Genomic DNA, 13677 nt, shown 5'->3' with positions numbered 1-13677 from the left:
CAGGCCTCAGTGCCTGTCCCCACCCCCTGGCTCCGCCTGTGGTTGACGCCTCCTGGTGGTCACACGGCACGGGTCGTGACGTCAGCCGTGCTGTGACTCTGCTGGATGAGCTGCTGTTGGACTGTGGTGTGGTTCCGTTTGGATCCCAGGTACTTAATTCGCACCTTCACCCCGTCTATGACGTCACCGCCGGCTGAGCTGTGAAGAGGTTATGACGTAGTGTTTGTAAACAGGCTGTGTCTGTCCGGGTGCGCGGACGGCGCTCGCGCGCCGGTGGAGCGGCGGCGGTGAGCTGAGGAGCTGTCCGCGCGTCGTGGTGCTGATGCGAGCATGGCGGCCGGGAGGCTGCTGCTGTACGCGGGGCTCTGTCTGTCTCTGAGCGCCCTGGCCATGCTGGCTGTGGCGATGTGCTCCGACCACTGGTACGAGACCGACGCCAGGAGGTACCGGGAGCGCTGCCGGAGCTTCTCCAGCCGCCGGAAGGACCCCGGATTCATCTACATCCCCAACAACAGCCTGCCGCTGCGGGCCGGGCCGCGCTCCGAGGACAAGATGCTGCTGGTCCGAAACCGACGGCAGCTGTTCGCCATGAGCGCCGCGGACGAGTGCAGCCGCCAGTACAACTCCACCAACATGGGCCTGTGGAGGAGGTGCCACCGGCTGGGCTTCGACCAGGACGTCGAGGACCTCGTCCGGAAAGGTAGGACCGATGCCGACGCTGGCTTGGAATGTTTGTCCAGAGGACAGACAAGGACATCAGCTGCTGGCGTCCTTCAGTCAAAGCAAAAGCGTCACCACACACACACACACACACACACACACACACACACACACACACACACACACACACACACACACACACACACACACACACACGTGCAGGACAGGGCCGTATCCAAGAATGAGGCGGGGGAGGGGGAGCTCTCTGCTGGGTCCCCCCACATTAGCAGGTTTTCAGACCCCAAATGGCTTTTTGAAGCAGTTCTGTCATTTTTTAGTGAAAAGTTCCATGACTTTGTGGAAATTTTAGGAGGGTTTAAACACAAACTCCACCCCCCGAAGCTCCGCCTTTAGTGCAGCAAGAGGCCTCAGAATCCCAAAGCAGTGTGTGTGAAGAACAGCATCATCAGTGGCAGGAGGGCAGCAGGGCATGGAGGCGCTCAGGTGCCAGACACACCGCAGACCAAATAACAGCGTGAGCGTTATGATTCCCTACATCATATAGAACAAACAAACAAACAAATAAAAATGAGTTGTTTTTGCAGAAAAGAATGATTTTTAAAAACAATTCAAATATGGTAACATGATACACAATTCATGATATTTTCAGAGTAGTTCCTATTGTGTGACAGCAGCATACAGGCTCCTCACACAGTCAGAAAAAGCACACCTTTTGTGGTGATCCTCAGCAAAAAACAAAACAAAGTAACAAATGCTTTTAATTCTACAAGAATAATTACTGTAAAAACAGCATGATGATAGATAGATAGATAGATAGATAGATAGATAGATAGATAGATAGATAGATAGATAGATAGATAGATAGATAGATAGATAGATGTAGATCTCTTTGTCATTATGCCTACACATAACAAAATTCCTTTCAGAAGCTCTCAGTAATCAATGTCAAACAAACAAACAAAAAAACAAATATGTACAGAGGATGTAAAATGTAAACACAAATATGCAGATGACACAGTGATGGTCAGTCTGTTGCAAGACTGTGAGACCAGCTACAGCCCTGTAGTGGTCAGCCTGTTGCAGGACCGTGAGACCAGCTGTGGCCCTGTAGTGGTCAGCCTGTTGCAGGACCGTGAGACCAGCTACAGCCCTGTAGTGGTCAGAAGGTTGCAGGACTGTGAGACCAGCTACGGCCCTGTAGTGGTCAGCCTGTTGCAGGACTGTGAGACCAGCTGTGGCTCTGTAGTGGTCAGTCTGTTGCAGGACCGTGAGACCAGCCGTGGCCTTGTAGTGGTCAGCCTGTTGCAGGACCGTGAGACCAGCTGTGGCCCTGTAGTGGTCAGCTTGTTGCAGGACCGTGAGACCAGCTATGGCTCTGTAGTGGTCAGCCTGTTGCAGGACCGTGAGACCGGCCGTGGCCCTGTAGTGGTCAGTCTGTTGCAGGACCGTGAGACCGGCCGTGGCCCTGTATTGGTCAGCCTGTTGCAGGACCGTGAGACCGGCCGTGGCCCTGTAGTGGTCACCCTGTTGCAGGACCGTGAGACCGGCCGTGGCCCTGTATTGGTCAGCCTGTTGCAGGACCGTGAGACCGGCCGTGGCCCTGTAGTGGTCAGCCTGTTGCAGGACCGTGAGACCGGCCGTGGCCCTGTATTGGTCAGCCTGTTGCAGGACCGTGAGACCGGCCGTGGCCCTGTATTGGTCAGCCTGTTGCAGGACCGTGAGACCGGCCGTGGCCCTGTAGTGGTCAGCCTGTTGCAGGACCGTGAGACCGGCCGTGGCCCTGTAGTGGTCAGCCTGCGGCAGGACCATGAGAGGCCCTGTATTTAACTAGTTTGTTAGATAGTGTGAGGACTCATATCTTCAGCTCATTACATCTAAAACCAAAGATCTGGTCATTGATTTTAGGAAGCCTGCCACCACACCTGACCTCACAATAATTAATGGTCAACCAGTCGAGAAGTTGTGCAAACCTATAAATACCTTGGGACCATCAGTGATAGTTCACTGAACTTTAAGTCAAACTGTGAGGCGGTGTGCAGGAAGGGGCACCAGTGCTGTTTCTGCCTCAGGAAGCTCTCCTACTTCCACAACATTGTCAACACTCTTTTATCGTGCTTTTATTGAGTCTTTTCTGTGGTGACTTGGTTTGGCAGTCCGACACTGAGGGACAAGAGCAGACTGTGTCAGAGCATTAAATGGTCCACTCAGCTGATTGGCGAGTTGCAGCTGATCCCTGAACACCAGACTGTTACAGCGGACAGCCAAGTAATGACTCCACCCTCTGGATAACCGATTCCAGCTCCTACCTTCTGGTTATAGGTTCAGAGTCCCACGGTGTCGGACAAAACACTGCAGGATCAGCTTCATTCCAGCTGCGATTGTCCACTTGAACAAATCTTACCAGGGTTTGCACATATGCATTGATTTACCTGTTGGTCTACTGATTTATGTATTTCTTTATGGAACTATTTATTTACCCTTTGCACACTGATTTAATGCTGGCGCTCTTTGAGTAGCTTCTCTTGCTTCCTGTTTTCAGTCTTTCAGTAAGCCAGTGAGTACCCATTTGTGTCTGTGTCATACGTTCTGGTTATGTTCTTTGTTAGTGCTTCAGTGTCAGTGTTTTTGTTTGACTACATGGATGCCCTTTGTTCTGTTTTACTGCAAGACAAATCTGCCTACAGGGTACAAATAAAGTCACCTGAAGCTGTATAGGTTCTCACATAATTTTATTGCATTTTTTTCACCCAAATAAATTCATTATTTATACGTATACATACTTTAAAATTTGATTTATTAATTTTACCATCCCTGGTTCTCAAGACCAGGCACCTAAGTGGCTTGACTCTACTCTTTTCTACTGTTCTATTTTGTACTTCCTTTTTAGATATTTATGTATACCTTAGTATACTAGCATACTTCCACCTTAGAAATGGAATATAATATATAAGATATACCTTGAATTTTCACATATGCATCCAGCGTGGAAGGGTCCGGTTTCAAACCCCATCCCTGCCCATTCTCCATGTAATATGGAGTTGATTCAGGAAGGTCATCCAGCGTAGGGACCTACTGAGGGGATGTACTGAGGGGACATACTGTGGGGACGTACTGAGGGGACATACTGTGGGGATGTACTGAGGTGACGTACTGAGGGGACATACTGAGGGGATGTACTGAGGGGACTTACTGTGGGGATGTACTGAGGGGACTTACTGTGGGGACATACTGTGGGGATGTACTGAAGGGACGTACTGAGGGGACATACTGTGGGGATGTACTGAGGGGACTTACTGTGGGGATGTACTGAGGGGACATACTGAGGGGATGTATTGAGGGGACTTACTGTGGGGACGTACTGAGGGGACATACTGAAGGGATGTATTGAGGGGACTTACTGTGGGGATGTACTGAGGGGACATACTGAGGGGATGTATTGAGGGGACTTACTGTGGGGATGTACTGAGGGGACATACTGAGGGGATGTATTGAGGGGACTTACTGTGGGGATGTACTGAGGGGACATACTGAGGGGATGTATTGAGGGGACTTACTGTGGGGACGTACTGAGGGGACATACTGAAGGGATGTACTGAGGGGACTTACTGTGGGGATGTACTGAGGGGACATACTGAGGGGACGTACTGAGGGGACATACTGAGGGGACGTACTGAGGGGACATACTGAGGGGACGTACTGAGGGGACATACTGTGGGGATGTACTGAGGGGACATACTGAGGGGATGTATTGAGGGGACTTACTGTGGGGACGTACTGAGGGGACATACTGAAGGGATGTACTGAGGGGACTTACTGTGGGGACGTACTGAGGGGACATACTGAAGGGATGTACTGAGGGGACTTACTGTGGGGATGTACTGAGGGGACATACTGAGGGGACGTACTGAGGGGACATACTGAGGGGACGTACTGAGGGGACATACTGAAGGGATGTACTGAGGGGACTTACTGTGGGGATGTACTGAGGGGACTTACTGTGGGGATGTACTGAGGGGGCTTACTGTGGGGACGTACTGAGAGGACGTACTGAGGGGACATACTGAAGGGATGTACTGAGGGGACTTATTGTGGAGATGTACTGAGGGGACATCCTGAGGGGACGTACTGAGGGGACATACTGAGGGGATGTACTGAGGGGGCTTATGGAAGGACTTACTGAAGGGACTTACCGAAAGGACTTGGGACTTATTGAGGGGTCTTTTTAAAGGGACTTACTGAAGGAACTTACTGAAGGCCTTACTGAAGGGACTTATTGAGGGGACTTAAAGGGCTTACTGAAGGGAATTACTGAAGGGACTTATTGAGGGGACTTAAAGGGCTTACTGAAGGGAATTACTGAAGGGACTTATTGAGGAGACTTACTGAAGGGACTTACTGAGGGGCTTACTGAAGGGACTTGTTGAGGGGACTTTTTGAAGGGACTTACTGAAGGAACTTACTGAAGTGCTTACTGAAGGGACTTATTGAGGGGACTTACTGAGGGGATATACTGAGGGGACATACTGAGGGGACATACTGAAAGGACTTACGGAAGGACTTACTGAAGGGACTTATTGAGGGGACTTACTGAGGGGACTTGCTGAAAGGACTTACTGAAGGGACTTATTGAGGGGACTTACTGAAGGGATGTTGTCTCTGCGGGTCAGCAGATTAGGGGCTATGTTGTCCTTTGACCTCCACTTTAGAGATATTACGAGGACTGCTTTCTTCCAAATGTGAAATATAGCGAAGATTAGGGATGGGTATTGATAAGATTTTATCGATATTGATACCATTATCGATTCTGCTTATCAATCTGATTCCTTATCAATTCCCTTATCAATACCTCTTGTGAATTTTTTCTGTACTAAAAGTAGGCTTTACAGGTTTTCAGCGGGTCAAAGAGCTTTTTCGTATCGTGCACCCGCTCTGTGGAACGATCTTCCTGCGACCATGAGGCAGTCAGAGTCCGTGGACATTTTTAAGTCAAGACTTAAAGCCTATTTTTATTCTCTTTCTTGTGAATATTTTTTAATTTTTTTTAATCTGTTTTATTCTTTTACTTTTGTTTTTAATTATGTATTTTATTTTATTTTATTTATTTATTTAAATTTTTTATGTTGAACTGTTCTATGTGAGGCGCCTTGAGATGGCTTTTGTTGGGATTTGGCGGTTTATAAGCCGATTAAATTGAAATTGAACAACATTTTATTGAGTCTTAAATTAAATAAATATGAAATTGGTTACTGGATCCTTAAACTTTGGACATAATAAACTCTTCATGGTGGATCCTTGATCTCTGGACATAAATAGAAATAAACAAAATCTGTAGTTATTGTCAAAAGCATTTTCTTTCAGACATTATTGGCATGAATATCTTTCCATACATCTGAGCTGAGCTCTTGCAGCTGACTGTGTTGCATGTCAGGATGTAATTCTTAAAGAATGCAGCACGTCTCATTTTGGGAGGAAAAAAAAACATTTTAGTTGATTGTACAGTTTTTTGTCTGTTTTACAATGTTTGTAAAAGGTGTCATTTTATTTAAAGAGGCAATTCCTTTTGAAGTTATTATTTCTGACAGGTCTCTGTCTCGGCAGAGAGCCGCTGCAGCATTTGGAGCTGTGCCAATGGAACAGAGGACGATTCTTGTTTCTTGACTGCAACAAGACAAGAGTCCCAGTTCGAGACTTTAATCCACACAAAAGTGACTCATGATATTTTTAATGGCTTTGAGAGGGGTTAAAAAGCGGACTTGTCATTTCTGAAGAGCAGTGAATCAAAGAACCAACGAGCTAATGGATCAAAGCATTGTGTCATTGGTTCACGCTTCAAAGTGGAGTCGCGCTGCACAAACAGTTGATTACAGAGCCGCTGCAAGGTCTGTAATCAATGTAGAGGAATGATCATTTTCCCGACAAACACCCCCAAAAACAACAGCTGCTCTGAAGGACGGATAAGGGAATCGTTAAGCAAAAAGGCTATTGATATCGGTGGATCGAATCATTTCTTAACGATACTCAAAAATAACCGGTTCTTGATACCCAACCCTAACAAAGATTCGTCCCATCCTGTCTATATGCTGAAGGGACTTACTGAGGGGATTTACTGAAGGGATTTACTGAAGGGACTTACTCAGGGGGCTTACTGAAGGGACATGCTGAACGGACTTACTGAGGGGACTTACTGAAGGGATTTACTGAAGGGACTTACTGAAAGGTTTTACTGAAGGGACTGACTGAAGGGATTTACTGAAAGGTTTTACTGAAGGGATTTACGGAATGGACTTACTGAAGGGACTTACTCAGGGGATTTACTGAAGGGACATGCTGAAGGGACTTACTGAGGGGACTTACTGAAGGGATTTACTGAAGGGACTTACTGAAACGATTTACTGAAGGGATTTACTGAAGGGATTTACTGAAAGGACTTACTGAAGGGACTTGCTTAAGGGATTTACTGAAGGGACTCACTGAAGTGATTTACTGAAAGGATTTACTGAAGGGATTTACTGAAGGGACTTACTGAAAGGACTTACTGAAAGACCTTAGTGCAAGGACTTACTGAAGGGACTTACTGAAGGGATTTACTGAAAGGATTTACTGAAAGGACTTACTGAATGGACTTACTCAGGGGACTTACTGAAGGGACATACTGAGGGGACTTACTGAAGGGATTTACTGAAGGGACGTACTGAAGAGATTTACTGAAAGGTTTTACTGAAGGGAATTACTGAAGGGATTTACTGAAGGGACTTACTGAAGGGATTTACTGAAAGGTTTTACTGAAGGGATTTACTGAAGGGACTTACTGAAAGAACTTAGTGAAAGGACTTACTGAAGGGACTTACTGAAGGGATTTACTGAAAGGATTTACTGAAGGGATTTACTGAATGGGCTCACTGAAGGGACTTACTGAAGGGATTTACTGAAGGGACTTACTGAAACGATTTACTGAAGGGATTTACTGAAGGGATTTACTGAAAGGACTTACTGAAGGGACTTGCTTAAGGGATTTACTGAAGGGACTCACTGAAGTGATTTACTGAAAGGATTTACTGAAGGGATTTACTGAAGGGACTTACTGAAAGGACTTACTGAAAGACCTTAGTGCAAGGACTTACTGAAGGGACTTACTGAAGGGATTTACTGAAAGGATTTACTGAAAGGACTTACTGAATGGACTTACTCAGGGGACTTACTGAAGGGACATACTGAGGGGACTTACTGAAGGGATTTACTGAAGGGACGTACTGAAGAGATTTACTGAAAGGTTTTACTGAAGGGAATTACTGAAGGGATTTACTGACGGGACTTACTTGAAGGGAGTTACTGACAGGATTTACTGAAGGGATTTACTGAAGGGACTTCCTGAAGGGCTTACTTAAGAGACTTACTGAGGGGACTTACTGAGGGGGCGTACTGAGGTGACATACTGAGGGGACTTACTGAGGGGACACCCTGAAAGGGCTTGTGGAAGGACTTACTGGGGGGACGTATTCAGGGGACTTAGTGAGGGGACTTACTGAAGGGACATACTGAGGGGACTTACTGAGGGGTATTACTGAGGGGACGTACTGAGGGGACACCCTGAAAGGACTTATGGAAGGACTTACTAAAGGGACTTATTGAGGGGACTTAGTGAGAGGACTTACTGAAAGGACTTAATGAAGGGACTTACTTAAGGGCTTACTGAAGGGACTTACTAAAGGGATTTACTGAAAGGACTTACTGAAGGGATTTATTGAGGGGACTTACTGAAGGAAATTACTGAAGGCCTTACTGAAGGAACTCACTGAAAGGACGTACTGAAGCAATTTACTGAAGGGACTTACTGAAAGGATTTCCTGAAGGGACTTACTGAAGGGATTCACTGAAGGGACTTACTGAAGGGATTTACTGAAGGGATTTACTGAAGGGACTTACTGAAAGGACTTACTGAAAGACCTTAGTGCAAGGACTTACTGAAGGGACTTACTGAAGGGATTTACTGAAAGGATTTACTGAAAGGACTTACTGAATGGACTTACTCAGGGGACTTACTGAAGGGACATACTGAGGGGACTTACTGAAGGGATTTACTGAAGGGACGTACTGAAGAGATTTACTGAAAGGTTTTACTGAAGGGAATTACTGAAGGGATTTACTGAAGGGACTTACTGAAGGGATTTACTGAAAGGTTTTACTGAAGGGATTTACTGAAGGGACTTACTGAAAGAACTTAGTGAAAGGACTTACTGAAGGGACTTACTGAAGGGATTTACTGAAAGGATTTACTGAAGGGATTTACTGAATGGGCTTGCTGAAGGGACTTACTGAAGGGATTTACTGAAGGGACTTACTGAAACGATTTACTGAAGGGATTTACTGAAGGGATTTACTGAAAGGACTTACTGAAGGGACTTGCTTAAGGGATTTACTGAAGGGACTCACTGAAGTGATTTACTGAAAGGATTTACTGAAGGGACTTACTGAAGGGACTTACTGAAGGGATTTACTGAAAGGATTTACTGAAAGGACTTACTGAATGGACTTACTCAGGGGACTTACTGAAGGGACATACTGAGGGGACTTACTGAAGGGATTTACTGAAGGGACGTACTGAAGAGATTTACTGAAAGGTTTTACTGAAGGGAATTACTGAAGGGATTTACTGACGGGACTTACTTGAAGGGAGTTACTGACAGGATTTACTGAAGGGATTTACTGAAGGGACTTCCTGAAGGGCTTACTTAAGAGACTTACTGAGGGGACTTACTGAGGGGGCGTACTGAGGTGACATACTGAGGGGACTTACTGAGGGGACACCCTGAAAGGGCTTGTGGAAGGACTTACTGGGGGGACGTATTCAGGGGACTTAGTGAGGGGACTTACTGAAGGGACATACTGAGGGGACTTACTGAGGGGTATTACTGAGGGGACGTACTGAGGGGACACCCTGAAAGGACTTATGGAAGGACTTACTAAAGGGACTTATTGAGGGGACTTAGTGAGAGGACTTACTGAAAGGACTTAATGAAGGGACTTACTTAAGGGCTTACTGAAGGGACTTACTAAAGGGATTTACTGAAAGGACTTACTGAAGGGATTTATTGAGGGGACTTACTGAAGGAAATTACTGAAGGCCTTACTGAAGGAACTCACTGAAAGGACGTACTGAAGCAATTTACTGAAGGGACTTACTGAAAGGATTTCCTGAAGGGACTTACTGAAGGGATTCACTGAAGGGACTTACTGAAGGGATTTACTGAAGGGATTTACTGAAGGGACTTACTGAAAGGACTTACTGAAAGACCTTAGTGCAAGGACTTACTGAAGGGACTTACTGAAGGGACTTACTGAAGGGACATACTGAGGGGACTTACTGAAGGGATTTACTGAAGGGACGTACTGAAGAGATTTACTGAAAGGTTTTACTGAAGGGAATTACTGAAGGGATTTACTGAAGGGACTTACTGAAGGGATTTACTGAAAGGTTTTACTGAAGGGATTTACTGAAGGGACTTACTGAAAGAACTTAGTGAAAGGACTTACTGAAGGGACTTACTGAAGGGATTTACTGAAAGGATTTACTGAAGGGATTTACTGAATGGGCTTACTGAAGGGACTTACTGAAGGGATTTACTGAAGGGACTTACTGAAACGATTTACTGAAGGGATTTACTGAAGGGATTTACTGAAAGGACTTACTGAAGGGACTTGCTTAAGGGATTTACTGAAGGGACTCACTGAAGTGATTTACTGAAAGGATTTACTGAAGGGATTTACTGAAGGGACTTACTGAAAGGACTTACTGAAAGACCTTAGTGCAAGGACTTACTGAAGGGACTTACTGAAGGGATTTACTGAAAGGATTTACTGAAAGGACTTACTGAATGGACTTACTCAGGGGACTTACTGAAGGGACATACTGAGGGGACTTACTGAAGGGATTTACTGAAGGGACGTACTGAAGAGATTTACTGAAAGGTTTTACTGAAGGGAATTACTGAAGGGATTTACTGACGGGACTTACTTGAAGGGAGTTACTGACAGGATTTACTGAAGGGATTTACTGAAGGGACTTCCTGAAGGGCTTACTTAAGAGACTTACTGAGGGGACTTACTGAGGGGGCGTACTGAGGTGACATACTGAGGGGACTTACTGAGGGGACACCCTGAAAGGGCTTGTGGAAGGACTTACTGGGGGGACGTATTCAGGGGACTTAGTGAGGGGACTTACTGAAGGGACATACTGAGGGGACTTACTGAGGGGTATTACTGAGGGGACGTACTGAGGGGACACCCTGAAAGGACTTATGGAAGGACTTACTAAAGGGACTTATTGAGGGGACTTAGTGAGAGGACTTACTGAAAGGACTTAATGAAGGGACTTACTTAAGGGCTTACTGAAGGGACTTACTAAAGGGATTTACTGAAAGGACTTACTGAAGGGATTTATTGAGGGGACTTACTGAAGGAAATTACTGAAGGCCTTACTGAAGGAACTCACTGAAAGGACGTACTGAAGCAATTTACTGAAGGGACTTACTGAAAGGATTTCCTGAAGGGACTTACTGAAGGGATTCACTGAAGGGACTTACTGAAGGGATTTACTGAAGGGACTTACTGAAAGAACTTACTGAAGGGAGTTACTGAAGGGATTTACTGAAGGATTTTACTGAAGGGAATTACTGAAGGGACTTACTGAAGTGATTTACTGAAGGGACTTACTGAAGGGATTTACTGAAACGATTTACTGAAGGAATTTACTGAAGCGACTTACTGAAGGGACTTACTGAAAGGATTTACTGAAGGGACTTACTGAAGGGATTTACTGAAGGCACTTACTGACGGAATTTACTGAAGAGATTTGTTGTGAAAGTGTTGGAACACGGACCCACAACAGGGGGCGCAATGAACGGACAATGGAGAAAGTAAATAACAAGATTTACTACTGAACAAGCAAGAGTAATACAACAAACACAATTTAGGGTCGAATCCGCTGGTGTCGTGTGGGCAGGCTCGAAGGTAGGAGACGTCCGTCTCAGTCGAACCGGAACCACCCAGATCTCCTCTGCCACCGAACCCTGGAAATACTGGAACCGCCAAGTCCCGACTTCCCAGGTGGCCACTGCCTCCGCTCGTCGGATCCGGTACTGCTGGCAGGAGAGAGCAACAACACACAGGAGTGGATGAACGCACCCAGTTACAGAGACGGGAGAAGCCGCCTCCACCTCTTGACAAAGTTCAGCAGGAAGGTGAGTACTTATCCAAGGAATAAGGTTCTTAGTAGTCACCAGTCCTGAAAAACGGTTTTGACAGTCTTAATTACTAATGCAAAGTATACCTGCAGAGAATACTACCTTGGTCTTAGGTGATATCTCGGCACTGAGGTGGAGACGCCGTCCTCCTGATATACCTCGGTGCTGAGTGGAAACAGCTGTGTTTGGTGATGGGTGACAGCTGTCACCCAGATTACTCCCATGATGCGGCAGCGCCCTCTGGTGCCTGGAGCCCGCACTCCAGGCAGGGCGCCCTCTGGTGGTGGTGGGCCAGCAGTACCTCCTCTTCAGCGGCCCACACAACAGGACCCCCCCCTCAACGGGCGCCTCCTGGCGCACGGCCGGGCTTGTTCGGATGGCGACGGTAGAAGTCCAGGATGAAGCCCTTCTTCACCCAGGAGCGCTCCTCGGGGCCGTACCCCTCCCAGTCCACCAGATACTGAAAACCCCGGCCCATCCGACGGACGTCAAGGAGCCGGCGGACAGTCCAAGCCGGTGCTCCGTCGATGATCCGGGCAGGAGGCGGTGCCGGACCCGGGGTGCAGAGGGGTGAGGTGCGAAGAGGCTTGATCCGGGAAACATGGAAAACTGGATGGATCCGCAGTGAGGCCGGAAGCTGGAGCCTCACTGCGGCGGGGTTGATGACTTGGAGGATTTTATATGGTCCGATGTATCGTTCTTGCAGTTTAGGAGAGGTAACCTGTAGGGGAATGTCCTTGGTGGATAACCAGACCTCCTGCCCAGGACGATACTTGGGAGCCGGGGCCCGTCGCCGGTCTGCATGTTTCTTCGCCCTCGTCTGGGCCTGCAACAAAGCAGAGCGGGCGGCCCGCCACACCCGACGGCACTTCCGTAGGTGGGCCTGGACCGAGGGCACACCGACCTCTCCCTCAACCACCGGAAACAAGGGGGGCTGATACCCCAAGCACGCCTCAAACGGGGAGAGGCCGGTGGCTGATGACACTTGGCTGTTGTGGGCGTACTCGATCCAGGCCAGATGGGTACTCCAGGCCGTCGGGTGCGCGGCTGTCACACAGCGAAGTGTCTGCTCCAGTTCTTGATTCGCCCGCTCTGCCTGCCCGTTGGTCTGGGGGTGGTACCCAGACGAGAGGCTGACCGTGGCCCCCAGTTCCCGGCAGAAACTCCTCCAGACATGTGAGGTGAACTGGGGACCACGATCGGAGACGATGTCTGATGGTATGCCATGCAGACGGACGACGTGGTGGACCAGGAGGTCCGCTGTCTCCTGGGCCGTAGGGAGCTTCGGGAGGGCCACGAAGTGGGCCGCCTTGGAGAAACGGTCCACTATCGTGAAGATGACAGTGTTTCCCTGGGACGGCGGGAGACCCGTGACGAAATCCAGGCCGATGTGGGACCAGGGGCGATGAGGCACGGGCAATGGCTGTAGTTGCCCTGAGGTTTTTCTATGATCTGCCTTGCCCCTGGCACAGGTGGTACAGGCCTGGATGTAGTCCCGGACGTCGGTCTCCAGGGATGCCCACCAGAAGCGTTGCCGGACGACTGCCACGGTCCTTCGCACCCATGGGTGACAGGAGAGCTTAGAACCGTGACAGAAGTCCAGGACTGCAGCCCTAGCTTCTGGTGGGAAGTATAGTCTGTTTTTTGGTCCGTTTCCGGGGTCCGGGACACGGGTCAGGGCCTCCCGGACGGTCTTCTCCACGTCCCAGGTGAGGGCGGCCACGATAGCGGACTCCGGGATGATGGGATCCGGGGG

General features: G+C 48.0%; 1 protein-coding gene across 2 annotated transcripts in view; it reads left to right on the top strand.

Moving 5' to 3' along the window:
• Positions 1-207: 207 nt before the first annotated feature.
• tmem178b (transmembrane protein 178B) overlaps positions 208-13677 on the top strand; it is a 175439-nt gene continuing 161969 nt past the window's right edge. The window contains exons 1-2 of one of the 2 annotated variants that reach the window (XM_034163703.1): positions 208-232; positions 272-700. In XM_034163703.1, coding sequence (XP_034019594.1) covers positions 331-700 — 370 coding nt within the window. In that variant the 5' untranslated portion in view covers positions 208-232; positions 272-330. Of the gene's footprint in view, positions 233-271; positions 701-13677 lie in introns of those variants that run through there. The other variant, XM_034163704.1, reaches the window with a different exon arrangement.

The sequence above is a fragment of the Thalassophryne amazonica genome, chromosome 22 (genome assembly GCF_902500255.1).
Source record: "Thalassophryne amazonica chromosome 22, fThaAma1.1, whole genome shotgun sequence".
In the NCBI taxonomy this organism is placed as follows: domain Eukaryota; kingdom Metazoa; phylum Chordata; class Actinopteri; order Batrachoidiformes; family Batrachoididae; genus Thalassophryne; species Thalassophryne amazonica.
This window is presented reverse-complemented; position numbering and strand designations above follow the sequence as displayed.